Source organism: Acanthopagrus latus, chromosome 13, assembly GCF_904848185.1.
Source record: "Acanthopagrus latus isolate v.2019 chromosome 13, fAcaLat1.1, whole genome shotgun sequence".
Taxonomy (NCBI): Eukaryota; Metazoa; Chordata; class Actinopteri; order Spariformes; family Sparidae; genus Acanthopagrus; species Acanthopagrus latus.
The window spans coordinates 19,511,356-19,524,101 of NC_051051.1; the positions used below are offsets into that span (position 1 = coordinate 19,511,356).

The 12,746-nt window shown below is 40.9% G+C and overlaps 1 protein-coding gene and 1 long non-coding RNA gene across 9 annotated transcripts; one reads left to right on the forward strand and one right to left on the reverse strand.

Annotated features, from left to right (window-relative positions):
• The first annotated feature begins 983 nt into the window (after window positions 1-983).
• On the forward strand, window positions 984-10,618 carry LOC119031266 (zinc finger protein 862-like). 8 transcript variants are annotated; one of them, XM_037119625.1, is made up of 14 exons: window positions 1,555-1,593; window positions 3,029-3,100; window positions 6,009-6,099; window positions 6,195-6,281; window positions 6,606-6,776; window positions 6,898-7,073; window positions 7,161-7,336; window positions 7,609-7,778; window positions 7,872-8,110; window positions 8,216-8,473; window positions 8,614-8,823; window positions 9,167-9,400; window positions 9,819-9,971; window positions 10,128-10,618. In XM_037119625.1, the coding sequence occupies exons 2-14, from the start codon at window positions 3,032-3,034 to the stop codon at window positions 10,299-10,301; spliced, it is 2,208 nt and encodes a 735-aa protein (XP_036975520.1). In that variant the 5' UTR covers window positions 1,555-1,593; window positions 3,029-3,031; the 3' UTR covers window positions 10,302-10,618. The 8 variants fall into 8 exon arrangements, with proteins under 8 accessions (XP_036975521.1, XP_036975525.1, XP_036975520.1 ...); XM_037119626.1 differs by lacking the exons at window positions 1,555-1,593; window positions 3,029-3,100 and adding an exon at window positions 984-1,052; XM_037119630.1 differs by lacking the exon at window positions 3,029-3,100 and having other exon boundaries at window positions 1,511-1,593.
• On the reverse strand, window positions 3,135-5,591 carry LOC119031267. The gene is made up of 3 exons (XR_005078560.1): window positions 5,528-5,591; window positions 4,081-4,233; window positions 3,135-3,926 (listed from the first exon to the last, which is right to left on the reverse strand). It is a non-coding gene; the product is annotated as an uncharacterized LOC119031267 (long non-coding RNA).
• Window positions 10,619-12,746: the final 2,128 nt, after the last annotated feature.

Consider the following 12,746-nt stretch of genomic DNA (forward strand, 5'->3'; position numbering starts at 1 on the left):
ATGGCTGAGAGCAGAAAACAAGTCTGTGAAACCAGTTAGCGGATCACTGACTGGTGTGTGGATGCTGTCATGGGATCACATCCTTTAAGTACACTGACTGTATATATTCATATGTTTAGATGAGTGATAACAGATGCAGCTCACCTGGTTGTGTTCTTATGTGTCTCCATCAGATCCACAAACAACATGCAGCAGATTAATGAGAGAAATAAACACACTCAGTCAGACAGCTCCCTTAGAAAATAATCACTATAATACTCTGTTATATTTTGGTTTGGTTTCCCTCATCAAGACCTGTATGTTTATCACAGGAGATCAGGGACGAGCACATATATAGATTAATTCATGTAAAATTAATAAACGAAAGTACTTATAGAAAGCTAACTACTTAGCTGTGTATCCTGTGTGGCTGTGAGTGAAATGCATTTGCCATTTCTTTTGTGACTTCCTGTGCAATGTCGGGGGGCTGCATGCAAGTGTCCAGGGAGACCTGGTCTCAGCTCTTCCTGTTCTTCCTCATCTGCCTCTAACTGTCCCGGCTCGTTTTGGCTTTTAAAAATTTCTTCTAAATCAACATCCCTATCTTCTTCTGGGATGCTGGGCTCCTCTTCTTGTCTGAGCTCCTCTTCTTCGATGGGCTCCTCTTCTTCGAGCAGACAGTCAAAAGTTGCAGTCTCATCGATAAACACGTCTTTATATTCTGAATGTGTCTCTTTCAATTTCGCAAGGCCAGCTAGCACATTCTTCATATTAACGTTGTAAAAGTGCTGGTAACCTTTGTATTTGATGTGCCTTTCCATTTCACTTGAATCAGCTGCGCTTCTGCTCTGGGCCTTGGGAGACTGTTGACGGTCGCTTCCACCTCTGATGGAACGCACACAACAGCTCCGTGGACAGCTCTCTGTTGGCCTTTTGGCAGAGCAACAATTTTTGCAAATGGCAAGATTTTTGCAATCAGCTGCCTCTCAAGCACATTAAGTGCAGCCAATTCTGGGGGGATGGGCGCCAACTCCAAATTGTTTATGACTGCCATGGGTGGTATGCATCCTCTGGTAAAGTGGCTGTCGCAGGTGTAGCATATCCACTCATGCAGCCTCTCTTGTGGCACAGAGCAAGGGGTAGAGCAGTCACTGTCACAAAAGTGAACATAGTTTCCTGTAAAGCATGCTGCTGCCACTTTTGCGTGTTTACAATATTTTTGTCTTTTGCATTCTTTGACCTGATTAGGAAACATGGTTCTGTTACAAACCAGTGTTTCCCATTAATTACTTAGACTCTGGCGGCCCGCCATGGTCTAATTTGTCCCGCCACAGTCTCGGAGTGAACCGAAAAAAATCTTACACTTCTCATAATAACATAAAAGATCTGTAACGTGTTTCGCGCTGCAGCTTTGCCAAAACATCTCTCACTCTCTGTCTGTCGGCTCTGCCCCGCTCTGCCCCCACCCCGCTGTACATGGCGCGCACACACTCACTCACACACACACGCACGCAGGCACGCACGCACTGGAATATATCGCGTTACCTTACGGCATTGTGAAGCAGAACCGAAGAGTACGTAAAGAAGGCATTTTAGGACACCACATCGTTTGAGGTAAGAAACTTTAACAAACTTTACAATATCCACTAGTTTAGAAACAATGTTATCCTGATCTATGTACTACAACAAAAAGATAACGTTACGATGTAAGCTGTCAGTCTTGATTATGTCGATTGATATATCCGGATGCTTTCCGTGAAAAAGTATGTAACTTAACGCTAACCTATATCGAACTAGTTAACGTTAATGTTATTGCCAGAGACGGTTCAGAAAGTATAAATGTATATAGAGAATCTTTGTTATTACCAGCGGCTCTGACAACCAACACTAGAACGGCCAAGATGGTTATTTTGACCATTTTCAAATTCATACGTGCAATAACTGTGTTGAATGAAAAAAAAAAAACGCAATACTGCCCGTACATAATTGTTCCTAAAAGTGTCTTGATTTTTAGTTGTTATATAAATTACAAAAAAGACAATGAAAATATGATGTGTTTTATTCTGGCCAGAAGTGGACTTATTTACCGCACATCATTTCGCGGGTTTCATTGTTTCATTTTTCGCGGGGTTTGCTGCTTTCATTGTCTCTTTTGTCGCTAACTTTGTTAACGGTCTCCAGCTGTGCTTCCTTGCGAATGTACTTGAGTTACTTGAGCAGCAGCTGGCAGAGGAGCTGAGGGCAGAATATATGGAGGGGAAAGGGGCCGCGGCCGTCGGCACAAGGTGGGCAGCATCGGGGCAACTACCGCAGCGGCAGACACGGACACGGAGGCAGTGCCGGTCCGAAAGAGCTGCAAACAGAACCAAATGTCGGACACTTGAAATGCCACAAGCCCGAACTGCGAGGAGAGCGGAGATAATCTGCGGAGACTGTGACCAGTGATAACAACGGCTTTTTTTTTTTTTTGTACTAGATCAGGTCGTTTACAGTTTTTTCGATTATATTTATATATATATATATATATATATATATATATATATATATATATATATATATAATATACTAATATACTAAAATAAATTGTTTCAAATACTTTACTTTTAATGATTAATTGTCTTGTTCTGAGATTTCTCTATTAAAATCGTGTGTAAATATATGCAATAATTACGATGATATGAATATTGATAAATGTATACTCAAATGTGTTAAAATGTACGTTTTGGTGTTATTTCGTTTTTTAAACACAATGAATGCATTCATCACTCAATTGGGTATTTACATGAGAGATTACAGAGTTTAAAATCTAGGAGTCAAAATGAACACTTATGGCCGTTCTAGTAGTGTTGGAATTCCGTCCGTTCTAATGTGTACTTAAGGCTTCGTTGTGGACGAGAGCCCTGTGAGCCATGTAGGCCTAACTAACGTATTTTCAGCATCTGAGGAGCAAGTTACCTCACCATATAGCATCAGGCTATTTTTGTTAATAAAGTTGAAGTCACATTAACGTTACTGTTTTAATCTTAATGTTTGTACCCTTGATTTTCAGATCATGAGTATTTTTAAATACTTCCAGAAGAGAGAGAGAAATCCACCAGATGAGGAAGAATCTCCTCCAGAGGTAGCAAGCTAGGATATCTAATATTAACATAAGTGGCAAATCAACAGCCAAACAGATTACGGTATTCGCAACCGTTGAGGCCTATTCAGACACAACTGGACAATGGCCCCATTGCGCTCTGAAACACACGACAGCATTTTGCTGCACCGAGCAAAGCGTGGGCCAGGTTGAACTTTGCAGTGTTTCCCACAGGATTTAATGAGACTATGGTGGGTGAATGTTGGACCCTCTAGGGGGGTCCGGGGGCATGCTCCCCCGGAAGATTTTTTTCTACCATTTTAAAGTTGAATGCATCAATCTGGTGCACTTTGAAAGCAAAATTAAGAGGCTAGATCTATGAGGAACTGTGTGCTCTTGTACACAATTTAATCACAAACACATTGGTTATATAGATACTAATAGTGAAAACACAAAATCAAATATCGCATACATCTGAGCCATCAAAGAAATAAAGCAAAAGTGTTTACCTTTACCAGATAAAATAATAAATAATTAAACTGTAAGCTAAATTGTAATAAAAAATAAAATGGATTCGGAGGGTGCATCAACATTTTGGCAGGCAAAAACATTTTGGCCTCTTTTGCTTCCATAACTTGTCTTCTTTCAGACTAGTTGAAAGAAAACATCCAAAATACACATTTATACAACACTCCTATTTGCAAACTTTGCACCCTGAATTTGGACATTGAATTTTGCTGGGTTTTGAAAAAAACACTTCTAATGCCCTTTGGTAGTCAAATTTCTCTGGACACGGCCCATTGATGGAGACCCTCAGGCAGGCAGCCAGGTGCTCTCCTTGCAGCCTGTTGCGAAGCTCTGATTTGACCTGAAAATGAAGGTAACTACAATTAGCCAAATGAATGAAAATATTTTAAGGACACTGCTCTTTTAGTTAAAGAGTATGCAGTTTATCATGTAAGTGCAATGGGTTAAGTTTGACACACATCTCAGCAACATATTACCATGCCCTCTGTCCTTACCCTGTTCATTGTGGAGAAGTCTCTCTCACAGTTGACACTTGACACCGGAATGACAAGTGCAATTGCTGCCAATCGGCTGAGTAATGGGTATATCTGTCCCCATTCATCGCACTCACTGGCTAGCAGGGTCATTATTTCAGCCTGGTTCTTGTCCTAGAGGAATAATTTTAAAAAGATGTTAATTTATATCTAAATTGATAAAGGTGTGTCTGCAGGTTAAACTGAATAATTTTTAAGACTTGAAAGTCTTGGTGAGGTAACTTGCTCCTCAGATGCTGAAAATACGTTAGTTAGGCCTACATGGCTCGCAGGGCTCTCGTCCACAACGAAGCCTTAAGTAGACATTAGAACGGACGGAATTCCACTACTAGAACGGCCATAAGTGTTCATTTTGACTCCTAGATTTTAAACTCTGTAATCTCTCATGTAAATACCCAATTGAGTGATGAATGCATTCATTGTGTTTAAAAAACGAAATAACACCAAAACGTACATTTTAACACATTTGAGTATACATTTATCAATATTCATATCATCGTAATTATTGCATATATTTACACACGATTTTAATAGAGAAATCTCAGAACAAGACAATTAATCATTAAAAGTAACGTATTTGAAACAATTTATTTTAATACTTAATATATTATAAAATATATATATATATAATAATCGAAAAAAACTGGAAACGACCTGATCTAGTACAAGAAAAACAAAACAAAAAAAAAGCCGTTGTTATCACTGGTCACAGTCTCCGCAGATTATCTCCGCTCTCCTCGCAGTTACCACACGCGGGCTTGTGCCATTTCAAGTGTCCGACGTTTGGTTGTGTTTGCAGCTCCCCTCCATATATTCTGCCCTCTGCTCCTCTGCCAGCTGCTGCTCAAGTAACTCAAGTAAATTCGCAAAGAAGCACAGCTGGAGACCGTTAACAAAGTTAGAGACAAAAGAGACTGCGGTAAATGCGATGTGCGGTAAATAAGTCCACTTCTGGCCGCAATAAAACATATCACATTTTCATTGTCTTTTGTATGATTTATATAAAAACTAAAAATCAAGACACTTTTAGGAACAATTATGTACGGGCAGTATTGCGGGGTTTTTTTTTCATTCAACACAGTTATTGCACACATGAATATGAAAACGGTCGAAATAACCGTCTTGGCCGTTCTAGTTTTGGTTGTCAGAGTCGCTGGTAATAACAACGATTCTCTATATACATTTATACTTTCTGAACCGTCTCTGGCAATAACATTAACGTTAACTAGTTCGATATAGGTTAGCGTTAAGTTACATACTTTTTCACGGAAAGCATCCGGATATATCAGTCGACATAATCGAGACTGACAGCTTACATCGTAACGTTATCTTTTTGCTGTAGTACATAGATCAGGATAACATTGTTTCTAAACTAGTGGATATTGTAAAGTTTGTTAAAGTTTCTTACCTCAAACGATGTGGTGTCCTAAAATGCCTTCTTTACGTACTCTTCACCTCTGCTTCACAATGCCGTAAGGTAACGCGATATATTCCAGTGCGTACGTGCCTGCGTGATGCGTGCGTGTGTAAGTGAGTGTGCGCGCGCCATGTACAGCGGGGTGGGGGCAGAGCGGGGCAGAGCCGACAGACAGAGAGTGAGAGCTCCTTTGCCAAAGCCGCAGCGCAAAACACGTGTTACAGATCTTTTATGTTATTATGAGAAGTGTAAGATTTTTTTCAGTTCACTCTGAGACTGTGGCGGAATAAATTAGACCATAGCGGGCCGCCAGAGTCTAAGTAATTAATGGGAAACACTGACTTTGGGTACAGAGCCAAACCAAAACCCAGCTGCAAATGCAGCTGAAACCTCTTTGTGTCTGAAAGGGCCATTAGGCATTAGTCAAGAAATAAACTGTTGTAACAGTGGAACGTTACTTGTTTGTTCATAGCACAAGAGACAGCTTCTCCAGAAAGCAGCAGGACAGGTAGTTCATGTAGGGACAGCAGGGGAGACAGCCTCTCCTGAGGGAGGGACAGCAGGTAAGTTTAACAGCAGAGAAAGGGTCAGTAGGTCAGAGTAGTTTCAGTAGTTGTTGGTCTATGTGGGAAATATTTATGTTATTTATGTCACGTAGGTGCAGGCAAACACCGGAAATCAGGGTGGAATCCTGAATGGCTGCAATTGCCCCAGTTTAAACACTGGCTTTATGTTACTCCACATGGTAAGGTTAATATTTGCATTTAGTACTAGAGGCATTACATATGAATTTACATTTCTGAATTGGCCTCTCATATATTTCAAATGTGTGTACATCAGAATGTATAGAACAACATATTAAAAATTAAGCAATATAAAAAAGCAATACTGAGATAATTATTCATTTGAATTTTTAATTAATAATGCAGGGTACATTATGGATGTAAAAATTAGATCTGAGAGGTCAAGTTGGAAATAGAATCCAAATTGGCAAAGAATGCCCCATTATTAATACCATTATTGCAGTGAGTGGTTTGCAGACTTAATGGATTGTTCTTCTACTTTTTAGGGATGTTCTGTCATGTTTGCCGGCAGCACAGGCCTGCTGTGAAAAATGGTCCTAAACTGAGACCATTTGTGGAGGTTGGGGCTGTCCATTACAGAAAGGATTATCTCGAGCACCACATCAATACTGAGCACCACCAACACAGCATTAAATGCCACAACTCGATTGTATCAGGTAATTTCCAAGCCTTACTCCAGTCACATCATCAACCTATTAAAATCACAATCCCATAACTTTCTGGGTAGTATTCAGGGAGGCTGGAATTAGTAGTAACTTAATCTTTTTTTTTGTGCAGGATACTCTGTCATGCATGCCTTCGAGCCTATCATCATTATGGAGCACGAAGCTGTAATTGGGGGGTTCAAGTGCCTGTATTGGTTGGTCAAAAATGAAATAGCCCACCACACCAACTATGGCAAGCTGCTAAGCTTGGCCCAGCTCCTGGGCTGTGACTACTTCCTCAAGCTTAAAGTAAATACTTGTGCAAATATTGCAAACTTGAATTCATTCAGCCCTGATGTAAATCTCAATCCCATTTTTTCATTTTCTGATTTCAAGATTGATCGCAGAAATAACTACCGCTCTCATCGCATAATTGATGAGATGCTAGAAATTGTTTCCACGGTCATCGAGGAGCCTCTCATGGAGCAGATGAGAGCATCCCAAGCAATCAGCCTTGAGCTTGATGAAAGCACAGATGTTTCCCTGATTCGTCAGCTTGATCTGCACATCAGGTATGACCATACATTTACTAGACCTCACTTACACAGTTTTGTATAAATTTTCTACGTGAATTATGCATACTTCTGGTTTCATACCCTGGTTCTACTGTAGTTGCAGTAATAGAAGCTAGTGAAGGCATAAATAACGTTATCAGGGATGTGATTTTTCCTGCTTTATCAGGAATACATTTTCCATTTAATCAAGATTCCTGTTTTCCTTCTTTTTTTAGTTTTCTTCAGAACCCTTATCATGCTATACTTAACACGGTTTTTATTTCATTCAGATACCTGGATAAAGAGGGACTGGTTTTTAACCAGTTCCTCGACATCGTGACAGTCTGTGATGGCAAGGCTGATACCATTGTCACTGCTGTGAAAGCTGTCCTGCAGAACAAGCAGGTGCCAACAGAGAAACTCTGCGGGCTTAGCACTGATGGGGCAGCAGTTATGACAGGTATGATCCTTTCACTATTCCACGTTAGTGTGTTTTTAAGAAAGAAATGTACATGTAATTTGCCTTGTTGTGTTATTTGACATGTAAACACAGGGCGTGTAAATGGGGTTGCTAAGCAGCTGACCGACAGCTTCCCCATGATCGTTGCTGTGGCCTGTGCTGCCCACCGCCTTGCCCTGGCCTGTAAGGACGCATCAAATGATGTAAAATACATGGGGACCTTCCGGGACCACCTGCAGGAACTACACTTGTTTTTTCATCACAGTGCAAATCGGACAGCAGCACTTAAGGCAGCAGCTACCACCCTGGGACTGTCTGACTTGAAGATAAAGGTATATTATTTATTACATATGATTCACAGTTGGTATTTACCATCTAATCAGCACTAACCAGTATTGTAAGCCTATACTAACATAACACTGGTTTATTATTTCCAGGAGGTGAAAGACACACGGTGGCTATCTCAGCACCTGGCCATTGAGGTACTCCAAACAAATCTCAAAGCTGTGCTTGCCACATTGGCAGAGGAGGCAGAGATTAAACGATGCCCAATTGCCAAGGGCCTGTACACCTTTTGTGCGACCTACAGGTTTGTGGCATCGGTGTACCTCCAGGCTGACATATTGCCACATCTTGCAAGGCTTTCAAAAGTCTTCCAACAGGCAAATGTCAACTTCCTTCACATCAAGGAGCAGGTGTGTCATGATTAGTTTATAATATTAGAGAGTTTATGTTATGTCTTTTTATGAAACTGTTGGTTACCATTAGAGACATTATACTGTAAGGTTATATTTACAGCAATCTGATGCCAACAATAAAATCTCTTCAACTTTAGGTTCCCATAACAATTGAGACCCTCAGACGCATCAAGGATGCAGGTGAGACTCCGCTCCCTGGGTCCTTCCTGTCCCGTCTCCACCAAGACCTTGATGACCCCCTGGCACTTGGAGCCTTCATGATCCATCATGAGGAGGAGAGGAACAGGAGAGGACACGGTGTTGAGGACTTGCCACGGGAGGAGCATTGGACAAAATTTGTGAAAGAGGTAAGTGTTTTAGGGTTTTTTTGCCCCTAGATTTGAAGTGTGTTGGATCTTAGATTGAAGGTGCTCTTTGGTTTGGGGTTCCATAGTTTCAAAAAGCAAAAGAGAATCCATGGCACTTTTCCAATGAATTAAAATGCCTTCATTTAAATGGCATGTTAAAACCAGTTTTCAGCCAGCATGCCTTCATAAGGGAGTAGTACTCTCACTCGCATCGGAGTCTGGTGTTAAACTTGTTCATTTGAACATGCCATTTTCAATGAGGGCATTAAATCCTTGGATTGCCTTAGATTGTCTACTGTTTGAAGAATTAGGGGGTTTTACTTTTCTTTTCCAGTAATTGTAGGTTGCCAGTCCTTACATCAGTGGCCTGCTACACCACCTAGAAAGGAGATTCCAGAATCTCCATATCATTGGGGCCTTCAGCATTTTCGGACCACAGGCAGCTGCCCTAGCTGATGAAGAGCAAAACAACCACCTTCAGACCCTGGCAAAAAGGTTTCTTCCTGGAAAGGAGACCTTGATATTCCAGGAGTGGCAGTCCTTCAAAGAACACATGCGTGGAGGAGGGGCATTCAAGGTGGATGAATGATACTGATATACAGCACAATGATACTCAACATAAACATTATATCTTATTTTATGTATTAATTTATCTTTTTGTCAGAATTTGTCATTTAAAGCAGGATCAAAAGTTTTGATACCCTACAAATCCCCAAATCTACCTAATTCTTTTCACTAAACTGAACCTAATACACTTACCTTTACACTCACCTGTTAGGAAATTTCCTATTGTAAATGAAGCCAACTCACTTTACACTTACCTGTCATACTTAACCCTGTAAAGACAAATCCAAGCAAATCCCAGTACTCTGTCTCATATTTCTTTATATTTGGTCTTTAAAGACTTACAAGTCTTAAAAATTATTCAATTTAACCTGCAGACACCTTTATCAATTTAGATATAAATTAACATCTTTTTAAAATTATTCCTCTAGGACAAGAACCAGGCTGAGATAATGACTCTGCTAGCCAGTGAGTGCGATGAATGGGGACAGATATACCCATTACTCAGCCGATTGGCAGCAATTGCACTTGTCATTCCGGTGTCAAGTGTCAACTGTGAGAGAGACTTCTCCACAATGAACAGGGTAAGGACAGAGGGCATGGTAATATGTTGCTGATATGTGTGTCAAACTTTTAACCCATTGCACTTACATGATATACTACATACTCTTTAACTAAAAGAGCAGTGTCCTTAAAATATTTTCATTCATTTGGCTAATTGTAGTTACCTTCATTTTCAGGTCAAATCAGACCTTCGCAACAGGCTGCAAGAAGAGCACCTGGCTGCCTGCCTGAGGGTCTCCATCAATGGGCCGTGTCCAGAGGAATTTAATTACCAAAGAGCATTAGAACTGTTTTTTTCAAAACCCAGGAAAATTCAATGTCCAAATTCGGGGTGCAAAGTTTGCAAATAGGAGTGTTGTGTATGTGTATGTATGTATGTGTCTTTTGGATGTCTTCTTTCAACTAGTCTGAAAGAAGACATGTTATGGAAGCAAAAAAGCCCAAAATGTTTTTGCCTGCCAAAATGTTGATGTACCCTCCGAATCCATTTTATTTTTCATTACAATTTAGCTTACAGTTTAATTATTTTTTATTTTATTTGGTAAAGATAAACACTTTTGCTTTATTTCTTTGATGGCTCAGATGTATGCTATATTTGATTTTGTGTTTTCACCATTAGTGTCTATATAACCGATATGTTTGTGATTAAAGCACACAGTTCCTCATAGATCTAGCCTCTTAATTTTGCTTTCAAAGTGCACCAGATTGATGCATTCAACTTTAAAATGGTAAAAAAAAATCTTCCGGGGGAGCATGCCCCCGGAGCCCCCTAGAGGGTCCAACATCCACCCACCATAGTCTCATTAAATCCTGTGGGAAACACTGCAAACGGTATAAATGTATGTGGGTCCATGTCTAATGGACTCACGAAAGACAGCTATGGCTGCTTCCATCACCGGATCAATAAGGGGCTGGGGGCGGTGGGGCACAATTTGTCTGTATTTTCTCCTGATTCTAAGCGCTCTCTGCATCTTGTAAAATATGCTAAAGGCAGCATTTGTGGCCAATTTGGTTCCTCTCTGCTGGTTACAACGTTGATTAAAATGACGTCTAAATTCTGGATCACTGTGATATCTAAGATTGAAATCTTGCTTTTTCTTTTGGCTATAGCTTTGATCTGTGTTATACCTCTGAGACATGCCAAATTTTTGTCTGCTCCGAAACGCTGCATCTGACTGGTATCTATCTGTAATGTGTTTCTTTAGTCTGGTGCAGAACGTGGCATCTTCCTTGTATTTCTTTGTAATGTAAGTCTTACGTTGTTGCCTGAAAGTAGCATCTTCCCTGTATCTTCGGACGACTTCTTTCTTCTTATCTTGAACACTGTCATAGCAACGTTTGAAGGACAGTAATCACTGTTTCTGATGGCGACTGTCTTGGGCATATCTTCTCCTTTGTGCTTGGAGCTTTTTTTCTCCTAAATTCTGGACAGCTGCTGTATTTTTTCCTTTCATATTGGGTGTTTTTCCTTTTTTCTTCTTCACCAGAGAGCAATGAGTTTTGGTTTTTGCTGGCTTTCCGCATCGCTCTTCGTCGCTGGTGCTTTGGCAATTTTGTGAAATGTTCTTTTGCTGGTGGTGCAGGAGCCGTCATATGGACACGCTCTGCTGCTGGTGGTGCAGGAGCCATCTTATGGACACGCTCTGCTGCTGGTGGTGCAGGAGCCATCTTATGGACACGCTCTGCTGCTGGTGGTGCAGGAGCCGTCTTACAGACACGCTCTGCTGCTGGTGGGAGAGCTGTTCTGGATACACTGTGTGCCAGAGATGCCTGAGGGCGTTCTCTTGAACCAATGGCTTCAAATGACACCGGAACAAACTCATAACTGGCAGAAGGTCCACAATTTGCAAAGAGTTTGTGCAGGTGGTCAGCCAAGTCACTGATTTCCGAGAAGGTCTTCATAATTGCAGTTCCATGGGGGTGAGGTAAGCCCATCACATTTCGTGAGTGTGAATCAAACACACCATACCTGCCTGATTGGTCACGGAAAACTGCAATACACTCTGGACTTACTATGATTAAAGCCAGATTAACTTCACCTGACAGACACTAACTGTGTGGCAAGGGGCAGATACCAAGCCTGGCTTCCACTGGCTTTCATAAGTCCACACCTGATTTCAGGCATGTGGACGTTGCACACATCTGTGTCAGTCAGGACTTGTTTGGGCAGTTCTTCCACAGCGAGATTGTCACTGCGGAATCTTTTTTCCCGGATAAGCTGTTGTTTTACACCTACATAAAGTGAATCTCCCTTTGCCAGCACACTATCGAGGGCAGCAGTGTTGAACCGACAGCCCTCGTTCTGATAAGCCAGAAAAGTCAGGGACATGCAGGTACACTGGTGGTTCCTGGAGAACTTCCTGTACCTCATGTCACTCAGACTATGACTAGCCCTAATACTAGCACTAACTGGCACCTGAAATATAAGATAAATTATAATCATTATAATAAAAGGACTACTTATTAGCATAACCGTAAGCATAGTAAGGCTAACAATCTTACACATTACTTGACTTGAACACATTAACACAGATTATTCCATTTTTCAAATTTAAATGTTTTGAGACCATCATCAACCTTTGTCATCTTGACCAAAGTCTGAAGGAGGCTTTAAAGGACCTTTAAATCTCACACATCCCCAGTACTTGTGTCACATCTTTTACACATGAAAATTTATACTACAATGGCAGTGTATTAAAACATATCGCTTACACTTTCCCTTGAACAAACGCTTGTTCACGCCCACAATAAACCTGAATGTAAATGTCTTTACCTCTTTGGAAGGGGAATGAGAG

Excerpts from the sequence above, each read along its gene's own strand:
- LOC119031266 (XM_037119623.1), top strand. The coding sequence starts at position 5,634 with ATGCGTGCGTGTGTAAGTGAGTGTGCGCGCGCCATGTACAGCGGGGTG. Across the intron at positions 7,337-7,608 it reads CAGCTTGATCTGCACATCAG|ATACCTGGATAAAGAGGGAC; the intron begins GTATGACCATAC and ends TATTTCATTCAG. Across the intron at positions 8,474-8,613 it reads TCCTTCACATCAAGGAGCAG|GTTCCCATAACAATTGAGAC; the intron begins GTGTGTCATGAT and ends CTTCAACTTTAG.